Source organism: Lepidothrix coronata, unplaced genomic scaffold (assembly GCF_001604755.1).
Source record: "Lepidothrix coronata isolate B3197 unplaced genomic scaffold, Lepidothrix_coronata-1.0 Scaffold99, whole genome shotgun sequence".
NCBI lineage: Eukaryota > Metazoa > Chordata > Aves > Passeriformes > Pipridae > Lepidothrix > Lepidothrix coronata.
In genome coordinates this window covers 871,631-884,656 of record NW_016690279.1, presented here as the reverse complement: position 1 = coordinate 884,656, position 13,026 = coordinate 871,631, and the positions used below count along the sequence as shown (strand labels likewise).

Sequence of the window (13,026 nt, the reverse complement as noted above, 5' to 3'; positions counted from 1 at the left end):
GGACAGGGGTCTGGCTGCAAACCTGCGTTTGTAAGCAAGGTACAGCCAATGCTGTAGTCTCTAAAGAGTCAAATCGCTGAAACACATAAATTAGCGGTAAAGCAAAAAGTTTGCTTTATTGCTAAATCAACTTTTGATCAAACAGTCCCATCAAAGAGCTGCCCTGCTCAGCACTACTGCTGTAAAACCACTCCAGGGCTGCACAAGACCTGGCAGTCCCTCTGGACTGTGCTTTATGGAAGGTTGTGTCTTTATGTGACCAGTTCTCCAGTTTCAACCAAGTCATCGATATCATCACTGACATCAATGAAACCACCTACTGGGTGGTGCTTTAGCAGAACGCCTGTAGCACGAAGGAGATCGAACAGGCCATAGAGCAGGAGAGAAGGCCAAGCTCAGCCCCTCGGTCCTGCCCGACATGTCCCGACAGAGGATCGCTGCAATGAGCAAGGGGGACCCCTGCTGGGCTGCCTTGGTCCATACAGCCCCGCTGCGGGATCAAGAAATAAAACCAGTATAAAACCAGGACATTTAATAAAATTTTAAAAACCTGTAAAACATACACTCTCAAAACCCCCTGAGTCTTACTACGAGACTGCAGATGGTGTTTCCTCTCTCCATGCTGCTGTGCGTGAGCAGCACCGAGCGCTCTGCGAGCACTCCAACCATGCCAAGTGACAGCCAGCATGGCCTGTCCTCCTCCTTCTCCAAGGGCCTGGATGGAGTCCCAGTGCTCCCGAGCACCAGGGACGAGGTGTGCCCTCCTGCACACCTGGTCAGTGCCAAGGACAGGGCTATCCCTGCTCCCCTGTGCCTGAGGCCAGTGTTCTGGGCGCCGCCACCTCTGCTGCCCGTGGGGCCTGCTTGGGAAGGCGAATGGGGACATAGACATTGGAAGCACAGTGTTCCTTGAGGTATTCTCCCCCTTTTTCTTCATAGTCCTTCTTGGTTATCCAGCCTTCCTCACGGTTCATGTATTCCACTGCCCAGTCCCTAGCCCCATACCAGGCATCCAAAACAGGGCTGGAAGCAAGGTGAACCTGATGGAAGGAAAATAGAATAGCAATGTCAATTCAGCACAGGAGAGAAAGGCCTTTTTACCCTGATTGCAGAGATAAAGGCCTTTTTACCCTGACTGCAGTGGTAAAGACAAACCACTGAGCTTCACAAGTCTGAGCTGATTACTCAGTGTCTCTGGGGAAGAATAGGAAGTTAGGAAAGAGTTTGAAGTGCATTTTCACCTTGGAATCAATTCCTAAGAAATCAGTCTGAAAACTTCCAGCCAAACATGCTTCTGTGTGCTCGGTCCTTTAGCAGAAGCAGATTTTCCTGTTCCAAGGCATCTTCCCTACTCTTTCTACTGACTTCAGAAAGAGCAACTGTATCTTTGCTTAACTTGCACCTTCTCAGGTCAAAACAGCTGTCTGCAGTGTCTTGTCATAAAACACTCCATTCCCATGCTCTAAGGACACCTGCTCTGCACCTCACCCAACCCCAATGACTTCTGAACCCAAATCAACAAGTTGATCACACAAACATAATGTCAACACACACACACCTGAAAAGACGACTGGAACGGCCTCATTTCCAGGAGTTCCTTCTGGACTCTGGCTTTCAGTCCAGGGTACATCATATTTCCACCAGTGAGAAAAACATTCTGGACAAGAACAGCTTGTTGCTCCTTTGAGTACCTACGAGGAACAAAAACAACTTCAGCCTTTCTCAAGGACATCTTCCCTGTGAACTGTAACAGCTCTGAGGGGTACTAATACCTTGCCTCAGGATTAACGGAGAAACTTCCTTCATTTTCCTAGCATGAAAAACTCTGTTTGTTTTCTGGAAATTCAAGGGGTGGCAGAAGAAAACCCTGAAAGCACTCAGTGGACTGTACTCCATAAATCAACAACAGAATTTCTACCTTCTTTCTAGGGCCGGAATTCTTACCTTTCAGAAAATGCAATCTCCTGTGTTCATACAGTTCAGGGGCGAAATCTTGCCAGTGCTAATTTGTCTGGAAATGTCCAGCAAGTGTGCGCATATCATAACTTTAAAATGTTACCCCTGATTTTGGTCTCCCAAAACCAGAGACTGCCAGCTCACTGTTGCATGGGATGGATATTTACAAGGGTTTGTTGTTTCCCTCTGTAACAAGTTGGACCAGGGATCTCCAAAGCAGGATCTGTGCAAGACAACCCAGTGGGGTGCAGGAAGAAGGTATTTTTTTGTACCATTAATAAATAAATTTAAATAGTGTCTATTTCACCTTTATCTCATCCTTTTAAATTTTTATTTTTGTGTATGTGTTAAAATGTTCACAATATATCAGTTCAGTAGTACCTGTATGTAATTTATAAAGACATATCTATTAGAGGTGTGTGCTCAAAAATTTTTCACTGATGGGGTAATTGATCAAAAAAATTTATAGATCCACTGACTTAAGACAAGCAGAGTTACCTGTGACTTTCAGAACATGAAGACATGTCTATTCTGCAGTGCTCCACCCCGCCAAAAAGAACTATTCCAACACATTTTCTCAAATTATTGCTAAATAAGGAGTATTTCAAAAGCTGATATCTGAAGTAAGCAGGTTTGTAAACTTACCTCTCAAGGACATATTGCATGGTTTCTGCTATACCAGCCTGATCTTCTCCTATTAGGGAGGGCTGGAAGACAATCTCTGGAGCCCTGATTCTTTCAGTGCCAAGGAAAAGCTGGTGGTACTCTGCCAGGTTAAACACGGGCTTTGAAAAGATGAGATTGAGAAGTAGTGGGTAATTATGTTAAAGAACAGTAATATTCTAGAATAAGAAAAGTTTCCAAACAATTCTGTACAAAAAGCAGATGGTAATGCTCTCATAAAGAGAATGATGTAAAAGGTTCCAGAAGACCAAGGAAGCTGGACTTTTCCTATAATTTACTCTCCATTGTGCCACTGAGGCTCTACCTCACAAGTTGGAAGCTGTGTCCACTGGGATGAGATATCATTTATGGATCACAGACAAAAAAACCTTGAGCAGGACTTTTTTTTCCTAATAACATGGCACTGCTACAACAGACATTGCCTGCAGAGTGAACCAAGTGGGTATATTCATGGTCTAAACCACCAGCTAAGACTGCAAGGACTTCTCCTCTCAATGTCCTGCTCAGGTAGTTTAAGAATCTCTTCCAAGAGCAGACAAACAGTGTTTGCATTGGGAAAAATGTTAGCAAACCTGCTGGACAACTGGGATGCAGAAACCTCTGGCACGAGGTATAGACATAGAAATCAAACCTGTACTGCAGCAACAGGCTTCTCAACTTCAGGCTGTTCCTCAGCAAACAAAGGTTCAAATTCATTAATACTTTCCATATCCTCCAGTGACTGTTCACTGCCCAATGGATCCAAATCAGGAGTCTGGAAACAGAGAAGGTGTATTACGGGAGGTAAGGTCAGGTGTGCTGGGCACACATGTGACTGCAATTCACGTGTCACATTTGGAAAACTCAGGGCCAATTTCCTCAAATCTCAACTTTTTAACATGCCTGAAAACAAATATGCACAGAAAGAAGTTAGGACAGACATTCACTCAAAGCACAAAAATCAAACACTTCCAATAAATTTGTCACAATGCTAGCTCAAAAATCAAGGCCTTAGTCTGCCAGGATCCCAGGCAGCCATGTCCTAAACATAACATATTAAAACCTGGTAAAATAGCTTTTTATACTGGTGAAAACTTGGTGCTCTCCCAGCATCTCTAACTGCACTATAATTACCATTAAATTCCCTGTTTTGTTTGTGTGGGACTGGAAAACAAATATTTGCTAGCTACAAAGCCACCATACAATTTCTGACAGTTTCAACCACCTACCATTTGCTTATGGGATGCACCAAAACCCTTTATATTTTACACAGATGTGAAGCACTTTCCTAATGAAAAGCATCACTCAAAATCCTACAGGACTCCTGTTGTGAGCTTGCAACAGCATCTTAATTATCTTCTTTATTTTTTGTGTTACAATATTACCTTTTGGATTTTGTTGCTAAATATTTATTTTGGTTATTTTAAACTTGAAATATTTGCTGCAACGACTAGAAAGCTCATCTAGCAGGATGAGCTAAAACTAGATCCTTTAAACATTCTTAAGTATCTATTTTATATTCACTTAAATAGAAGCAATTACTCAAACTGAAGTTTGAGCAGAGTTCATTGTCACAGCAAACAAATGCAGTCACCTCAAGTTCTCTCCACCACTTATGCTTTGTTAAATCCATTTCTTTTTACATCCTAAAAAAAACCCCAAAACAAACCAAAACCAGAAAGAAACACTGAATTCTGCTGGAGACTTGGCACAGACATTGGGACAACATAATTAGCTTTTAGACTCCTTTACATGCGAGAAGGATGGCCTGTCTAAAAAATGGATTTGGTGATAATTGTAGGTGCTCTCACAAGGCAAAGACCAAACAAAAAGACTTGTGGATTCATTTCAAGGTCTGTGGTTACACCTAGTAAAGAGAAGGAGTGTGGGATCCATGCTGGAACTTAGGCATAACCACTGAGCAAAATTACAGGAAACTGATAGTCTTTCAATTATCTTCTTTCTAGAACAATTTCTCTTGATAGAAGGCAGAAGGCAGAAGGATGTTTTACCAAAATGGTAAGCCCATCATCTCCCTGAATTTTGCTCAAACACAATCATTTTGATTGTTACACAAACTCTACTGATAATCACAGAATCCCAAAATGGTTTGGTTTGGAACAGACCTCAAAGCTCATCTCATTCCATCCCCCTGCCCTGGGCAGGGACACCTTCCACTAGACCAGGTTGTTCCAAGCCCCATCCAACCTGGCCTTGAACACTTCCAGGGATGGGGCAGCCACAGCTTCTCTGGGCAACCTAAATATGGATCTCTCCTCTATGCTTCAATTTTCTGTTTTTCTCTCTGTCTTTCTTCCTGAGCAAAGGCTGCCATAACTAAAAAAGCTCTGTTTTATGTGACTTGAAAGGCAATTATAAGCACATGCACAAACACCTTAGACCACCTCTTAGAAACAGCTGCTGTGTGCTAGGCCTGTGTTAGTCTGGCAAAGCAGACAAACAAGCTTCTCATCTTCAAGACAACTCCAACAACCAAGTGTAGCAATTAACCTTTCATTAAGTAAACAAAACAGAACAGACTGCCTAATTGCACCAAAAAAAGCCAGCATGAAAGCAAAAGGTTGGTTGTTTAACCATAAAGTTCTCTGCACCTGAAAGGGAAGAACAGAAAGAAAAACAAATACTGTTTTTAAGAAAAAGCTTGATGGGTTCTTCTATATCATTAATAGAAGGCTACTAATAATTAAGGATAGTTGTCTCAGGATATTCTCTCTGAAAAGAGAGAAGCAGTTGCCAACTTGACAATGACTTGCAGCATGTTAAAAGCTTAGTTCACCACTAGAAGACTGAAGGGACACATTTTCAAGCACAGAAATTTAATTCTCTCAGAGATAAGATAGGGATTAACTTGGTCAAAACATCGTACCTCTGGCTTGCTGTCCACAACATCTACTTCAATATTGACTTCTGACTGTAGGATTTTCTGCTTTGTTTGTTCAACAGACACACTCAATTTGTTGATGTAAGACTGAAGTTCTTCTGCAGAGTCCATGTTCAGCTCCACCAAAGCTTTGTGGAATTGATCCATCTGACCATCTTCTAAAAGTTCCTGCAGACAGATGAGATGTGAATGACCAAGACAGGGTAATCACAACTATCTGTCAACTGTGCGTGCACAGACACTCTGCTTTCATTACTAGATATTACCATGTACACACTTTGGCAGCATTCAAAATATTTCCCAAACAAAGTGCTGTTCAGAACCTGAAAGCACCCTCTGCATCAGTAGTCTCTCCCTGTTATCTCACAAGTAACCTTGGCAAGCTCCTATCAGAAAACACCCAGGACAGCCATAGGTTCTTTGCAATGACACGTGACCTTCTGATACAGCTCCAATGGCAGCCTGCTCTCCTCCCAAAATATCACATGAAAACTTTGCCTTGGTTACCTGTACATACAGCAACCTGTCCAGCCTCTCCTGGTCAAGCTGCAGCTTCTCTTCTCGACGACGTGCATTGAGTTCCTGAAGCCGCCGCAACTGCTGCTGCCTTTTCTCCTGCTTTTCCTCAGATGTCAGAGTGCTCCCCAGCAGCTTGTTGGAGAAAGGCAGCTGCATCTTGTGCACATTGTTCTCATAGTACTCTGGGCACCGCCACTTCTGGAGCTCTGCGTGTTTTGAAAGCAAGATAACTGTTTTGTCAGCTGAAGACAATGATTCATATGTTGTACACACTCCATGCAGAGGATGAAAGGTGATGAAAGAAGGCAGAAATAGTCCAGCCTAAAATTTTGTCACCTCTTGGCAGCTGCCCCCATGCTTGGCTACTCCCTCTGAGTGCTACCCTCTGGTCACATACTCAGTGCAGGTGCTTCTTCATGCTCTGATCTCCAGGAAACACAAAGCACTAACAAGTGGAAGTGCACACTAAAGTCTCTTCTCTCCTTCCAAGAGGAGCTCTCACACATTTTTAAGGACTCCTGCAGGCTCCTTCACAAGTGACAAATTTAAGAACACACTTCTCTTCAACCACTACTTCAGATGACACTTACCATGAAAATTGTAAAACTTACGGAATTCACAAAAAGTCACGACAAATGTCCTCTGCAATTTTGGAAACCTTAATGCCGATAAGAAATGCAGCTAGACGTAGAAATCCTAACCAATTTAAAGGGGTTTTAGAAGTATAAAGTAAATAATAAGCTCATTTTAAATTATTGTCCTCTGAAACAATCCCAATTTTTATTCACAGATAAATTTGAATTAATACAGATTATTTTTGGTAGTAGTTCAATTTTATTTCTTAATTTTAAATTTGAAACCATTGTTAAGCATGAGGCAGGTTACAAGAAAGACAGCTACAAAGATAGCAATACAGTGGTAGAGTATTTCTGGTAGAATCCCAGCCAACTTGATATCCCAAAACAAGGGATACAGACGACAAACTAAGTGTGGATGAACACTATCTGGCAGTAAATTACTCTGATTTTACCTTCTATGTAGTCCTCTGCAATGTAGCTGTGCTCGTGCAGGATTTCCTCCATCCGGCTGAGCGTGATGGCTGCGAAATGCCCGGGATATTTGAGCTGCAGGAGCCGCTGCAGGTACACGGCAGCCTGGCACCCCCCCAGGTTGATGCGCTTGCAGTTCTTGGCATCCAGCCTCAAAATGCAAAGAGACACAGCTCAGACTGGAGAAATCCACAAGAAATCCACACAAAACACGCCTCCTGCTTACTTCAGTATTATTTAATTTCTCATACGGACAAGTAGACAGATGAATATTCATAGATAAATATTTCAAGATTCAGTTACCACAGAACCTAACACACCTGCTTTTCTCAGACAGCATAATCACTGCTGTGTTTACTGCAGATATTTTCTGAAAGGCTCAGTTCTGCTTTAAAAAAACCCCAAATATTAAATAATTCTAACAAGGGAAGTGACAGTTAGCAGAGCTAAAAGTAGTTCTTTAACCTTTGCAACATTTTACAGTTGGCCAGGTGTAACCCTTGAAAACATGAAGCATTTATCAGATCTAATAAAGCCATTGCCTGCAGTAGTGATTCAAAAAAAAGAAGAAAAAGAAAAAAGAGAAAGTAGAGCAATGTAGCTGAATAACTAGAATGATAAAAGCCTCAAGAACTGCAGAACTCTCACAAGGCACTTTATTTTGTCCCAAAGCTGCTTTAAAACCTATGTTTTTTAATGCCTGATTTCACTTGGAGCAGATATCCCCTTCTACTTTTGAAAGTAAAAATTTTGGCATGAGTAGCAACTAAAAATACAAAGACAGTACTGTTTCTTCAATTCAAAATTCAACAGAACCTAGTAAAATCTGCAGGCCTGGTTTTAAGTCATCAGTATAAATTAAGACCTGGTAGGAGTTAATACTGCAGGGCTGGAATACTCAGTGCTGGAAAAATGGATAGTTGCACCACTTGAAAAGCCAATGCCTGACAAAGAGAGGCTGCACTTAAGACACCAAGAACTCACCTGCCCTCTAAGACTGGCAAAATGTGTGTACACTGATATCCTGAGGATATCACCAAACCACTGCAGGGCCACTTCTGCCTCCTATTGTGGTAAAAACTGTACAGGCTGTCCACACCATAGGACACTTTCGGCACTTGATAGCACTCAAAGAGGAGCTCGGACATCATTTGCCTTGAATACAGAGGGTTGCACACTGCTTCTGTCAGAACAATTGGGTGATCAACACAACCCTGGAAGAGACAAGGGAAAAGAATAATAACAAAGGTATGAAGGGAAAACACAATCATCCCTGCTTCTTCTTTTGAACACCAGCAAGAACTCCTTCAAAACAGCCACGAGAAAGCACTTTATGTGCAGGCTATTAATCACGTAAAATCACGTAAGCTAAATTATATCTAGTGCTTAAAGGGGAAAAAAAGATGTTAATGTTAATTCAACCAAAGAATAAATTCCTAATGGTGGAGGAGAATGGACTTTTAAAAGCATATACAAATCATTAAAAATCTAAGTAACCAAAATCCATGCAATGAGAAGGTGAAGTGCGAGAGAAAACCACTGGAAGTTTAGTTCAACATTGGGTAAAGTTTTCATACTTGTGTTGTCATGCAGGCAAAAGGCTCCATGGCCTGAGGATCAACTCTCAACGTAGCTGGAAGTACAGGTGGTCAATAAGCCCTACTAATAAGAGCCCTACACAACACCAATAATGTTTATGTCCTTCTCAAAAGCTGATCCTGGATGCAAGTTCTCAGACATGATCTGACAGGACACTGCAGTCCAAGCCTTTCACTCTGCAGCTGAATCCTCCCCTTCTGCTTCACCACAAAACCATGAAGAAATTAACAGCATAACATAGCAGAGCTTCGAATACCCCCCTGGGGCACACCTTGCCCAGCCAGGTTCACCTCACTGTCTACCCAGGCTGTGACTATCTGTGAGGAGGGGGACAACATATCCCAGGAGAGCCAGAGGAAATTCTAGACCTCCAAATTCCTACTATGGACCAGCCACAACCTCCCAGAATCCCAGAATGGTTCAGCTTGGAAGGGACCACAGTGGGTTATCTGGTCCAACCTCCCTGCTCAAGCAGAGTCATCCCAGAGTACACGGCACAGGATTGTGTCCAGATGATTCTGGAATATTTCCAATGTGGGAAACTCCACAGCCTCTCTGGTCAATCTGTTCAGTGCTCGGTCACTGCTCAGTAAAGAAGTTCTTCCCCATGTTAAGGTGGAATCTCCCCCTCCACCCAGACCCCCCATCCCTGGGGCCGGCCCTGAAGGAACTTATAGGAAAGATGAGGCAAGACTATTTACAGAAGCCTGGAGTGACATGGCAAAGGGAAATGGCTTCAAATTGAAAGAGAGTAGGGTTAGATTAAATATCAGGAAAAAAAAATTCTTGCCTATGAGGGTGGTGAGGCCCTGGCACAGGTTGCCCAGTGAAGCTGTGGCTGCCTCATCCCTGAAAGTGTTCAAGGCCAGGTTGGACGGGGCTTGGAGCAACCTGGGCTAGTGGAAGGTGTCCCTGCCTGTGGCAGGGGGTGGAACGAGATGAGCTTTAAGGTCCCTTCCAACCCAAAGCATTCCACGATTCCCGGGCGGCTCCAGCCCCGGCCCGGCGTTACCTGCGAGGAGACGCCGAGGCGCTGGAAGACGTGGTCCAGGAGCAGCTCCTGCAGCTCCAGCTGGACGGGCACGTTGCGGTCGAAGGGCGAGCGCAGCAGCCACCGCAGGGGCTCGGGGCTGCCCAAGTCGTTGCCCACCTGGGTCTCGGCGCCGGCCCCGCCGCGGGCCCCGCGGCTCCGCGCCGCCAGCGAGCGGAACCGCAGCAGCGGCTCGGCGGGCACGGCGGGATCCGGGCAGCCCCATCCCGCCCGCGTCTGGAAGGAGCCGTTGTCAATGACCAGCGGCACAGGCTGAGGGCTCCGCACGGCCGCGCTCGGAGCCAGCACCGGGTCCGGGGCCCAGCGCGCGTCCCGGAACGCGAACACCCGTGTGGGCGCCGCCATGGCGGGCCCCGCGTCCGGCCGGGAACGCGGCAGCGCGCGGGGGTTCCGGGACCGCCGCCGCTACGAAATGTCAGAATTACCTTATTATCTTAAATCAGGGCGTTCCTTGGTATGAGATCTTTGTGTGCTTTCGAGCCTAATCAGCAAGGAAGGAGACCTGAGCAGTGGGACAGGCAGCAGCCAGCACAGAATCATAGAATGTTAAGGATTTGGAATGGACTTTAAAGATCATCCTAGCACACCCCCTGCCATGAGCAGCGACACCTTCCACTAGCCCGGGTTGCTCCAAGCCAGTTCCAACCTGGCCTTGGACACTTCCAGGGATGGGGTGTTCTTGATGATCCTTGTGGGTCCCTTCCAATCCAGAATATTCTGTGATTTTGTGAGTATTTAATCTAAACCTGTACCAGTGTCTTACCACCCTCACAGTAAATAATTTCTTCCTAATATCTAACCCAATTTTCCCCTCTTTCAGTTTGTACCCATTACTCCTTGTCCTGTTGCTACAGTTCCTGATGAACAGTCCTTCTCTGGCTTCCCTGTAGGCCCCCTTCAGATACTGGGAGGTTGCTGTGGGTCCAGGACAGGCCACAAAGATGATGAGGGGTCTGGAGCATCTCGCTAATGTGGAAAGACTGCAGGAGCTGAGTCTGTTCAGTCCAGAAAAGACTGCGAAGGGATCTCATTAATGCACATAAATATCTCCAAGGCAGGTGCCAAGAGGATGGTGCCAGACTCTGTTCAGTGGTGCCCAGCAACAGGACGAGGAGCAATGGCCATAAACTAAAACACAAGAAGTTTCACCTCAACATGAGGAAGAACTTCTTTCCATTGAGGGTGGCAGAGCAATGGAACAGTTGCCCATGGAGGGTGTGGAGTCTCCCTGCTCCAGGTGACCCCGCCTTCGTAGGGGTTTGGACTGGATGATATCCAGAGATCCCTTCCAACCCCAGCTATTCTGTAATTCCGTGAAAGGAGACCTAATCAGTGGAACGGGTAGCAGGAACATCGCCTCTCATTGACATTCTGGAACTACCAAGCTTTAAGGATGTAGTAAATCAAGATGTTGATGTATGTCTATGTATACACTGCTAACTCAGCAAAATACTCAAGGTTCATGTGCCCTATAGCTGAACTATCTTCATTGTAATACTAAAAAACATACCTACACGTCAAAAATACCCCTGCCCAGGTGAAGACCCTTCCCCGAGCATGTGGAGAAGTTATCTGGGGTTACATAACTCGTATGGAAATTACTAACCAATCATAATAGGGCATCTGTACTTGGAAAGTTACTAACTCTGAATTAAAATTAATTATAAATAAATAAATAACAATTATAAATAAATAAATTATAAAAAATTAATTATAAAGAATGCCACAGAAAGTCCAGTGGGGTGTGCTGGATTTGTGGAACACACTGAGCACCCAGGCTTGCACAGCTCTGAAATAAATACTCAGTGTCTCTCTCAAATGTGTAATGGTTGTCTTGTTGCACACCTGGTAAAGAATCCAATTTTGTGGACAACACCACCATCTCACAGGGTGGGCTGTACCCCATCTCACTTTCACACAGAGACTGCCATCCTTTAAACCTGGACTGTGAAACCTCCCCAGTGTCTGCATGGAGGTGAAACCCCGTGGCTCTGGGCTGTGCCACCCACCCGGGAGGTCACTGACACAGCCCAGGCATCTCCCTGCTGAGAGACTCACTCCTGTCCCACCAGCCTCTCCAGAGATATGGGAAATAGTGAAGGCATTTCCCCCTTATTCTCACTCCCCCATTCCCCAGGGAGGTGGGCTCACAGGATGGGATTAATCCTGCCACAAAGACAAGGGGTCCCAGGCTGGCTCAGCTCGGTGAGAGCCTGTGTGGACACCACGGGGTCCTGGTGACGTAAGAGAAACACTTTAGCACTAAAATGAAACACATCACAGCTTCAGGATTCAGCTCCTTTCCACCCATTTTGGCACTGCATCTGTAGACAAATCACAGACAGCCTGGTTTTCAAAGATGCCCCCAACGTGCCACCCCTACTGTGCGAAATGAAGACTCAAATATTGAGCATCCTTGAAGCTCAGGGCATTAATGGCTTTTCTCACTTGTTTACCCAATGCACAAAGCAGAGATAATAGCTTTCTTTTATCATGCAGGGGTGTTATTAATGTGAATTAATAAGAATTTGCGGAGTTCATTTAGATCTTGGGATTAAAAGGCTCATTTCGAGGAGCTGTTACTACATAAAAACAAACACATGCACACAAGCAAGAACATTAATGCATGCAATCATTTGTAATGTGCACTTACATCACTGCTCTCTTCCACTGAGAGCTACACAAACAATTAATTTAGCCAAACAACTCTCTGTGAGGTAAGCAATAGATAATGGTTTTCTTTTATTGAAGGAGAAACACACAGTGTGATGAATATCAAGTTATCAAGTCACTTATCTGGTTCCTGCTTTGATCTCTACTGAACTCCTTTACTCTTAAGCAATACATTTGTAGACATATGTCCTATGAAACACACTAGTTGCCTTTTTTGGATGTAAGGGAGATAGGCAATTAAAATACAAAGGTTTATTTTCCTAAAGGATTAACGAATAGGTGGAGGCATACAGAGTAGGCTAAAAATAGAGTTATATTAATACGGGACATATTTGTGCTCTATGTCAAACAGGAGCCTGGGAGAAGTAATTTTTACCTCTTCATCCTCTACCCATCTGTGGAGGGTTGGCTCTGTTTTATTGCGTTCTCAAAAGTAACCTTGGCTACTGAGTCTGGCTAAAGTGCCTGGTTATCTCCCTTATATCCACAAACATGACCAGATCTTTAACTACTCTTTTAACATAAGCCTTGAAAGCTTCCTTTAAATAGCAGCTGAAGGAAGGCCAATCAAATCAGATGTTTTCTCAGTTCTTCTTATGCTGTATTTAATCCCC

At 44.3% G+C, this 13,026-nt stretch overlaps 1 protein-coding gene across 1 annotated transcript; it reads right to left on the bottom strand.

Moving 5' to 3' along the window:
- Positions 1-90: 90 nt before the first annotated feature.
- Positions 91-10,098, bottom strand: ACTR5 (ARP5 actin-related protein 5 homolog). Its single transcript, XM_017822838.1, has 9 exons — positions 9,701-10,098; positions 8,074-8,303; positions 7,071-7,240; positions 6,029-6,246; positions 5,507-5,689; positions 3,272-3,394; positions 2,602-2,741; positions 1,559-1,691; positions 91-1,040 (listed from the first exon to the last, which is right to left on the bottom strand). Exons 1-9 carry the CDS (start codon positions 10,082-10,084, stop codon positions 795-797), a joined length of 1,827 nt encoding a protein of 608 aa, XP_017678327.1. The 5' UTR covers positions 10,085-10,098; the 3' UTR covers positions 91-794.
- Between the last annotated feature and the right edge of the window lie 2,928 nt (positions 10,099-13,026).

Excerpts from the sequence above, each read along its gene's own strand:
- ACTR5 (XM_017822838.1), bottom strand. The coding sequence starts at position 10,084 with ATGGCGGCGCCCACACGGGTGTTCGCGTTCCGGGACGCGCGCTGGGCC. Across the intron at positions 1,692-2,601 it reads ATGCAATATGTCCTTGAGAG|GTACTCAAAGGAGCAACAAG; the intron begins GTAAGTTTACAA and ends TGTTCCTCGTAG. Across the intron at positions 1,041-1,558 it reads CGTTCCAGTCGTCTTTTCAG|GTTCACCTTGCTTCCAGCCC; the intron begins GTGTGTGTGTGT and ends TCCTTCCATCAG.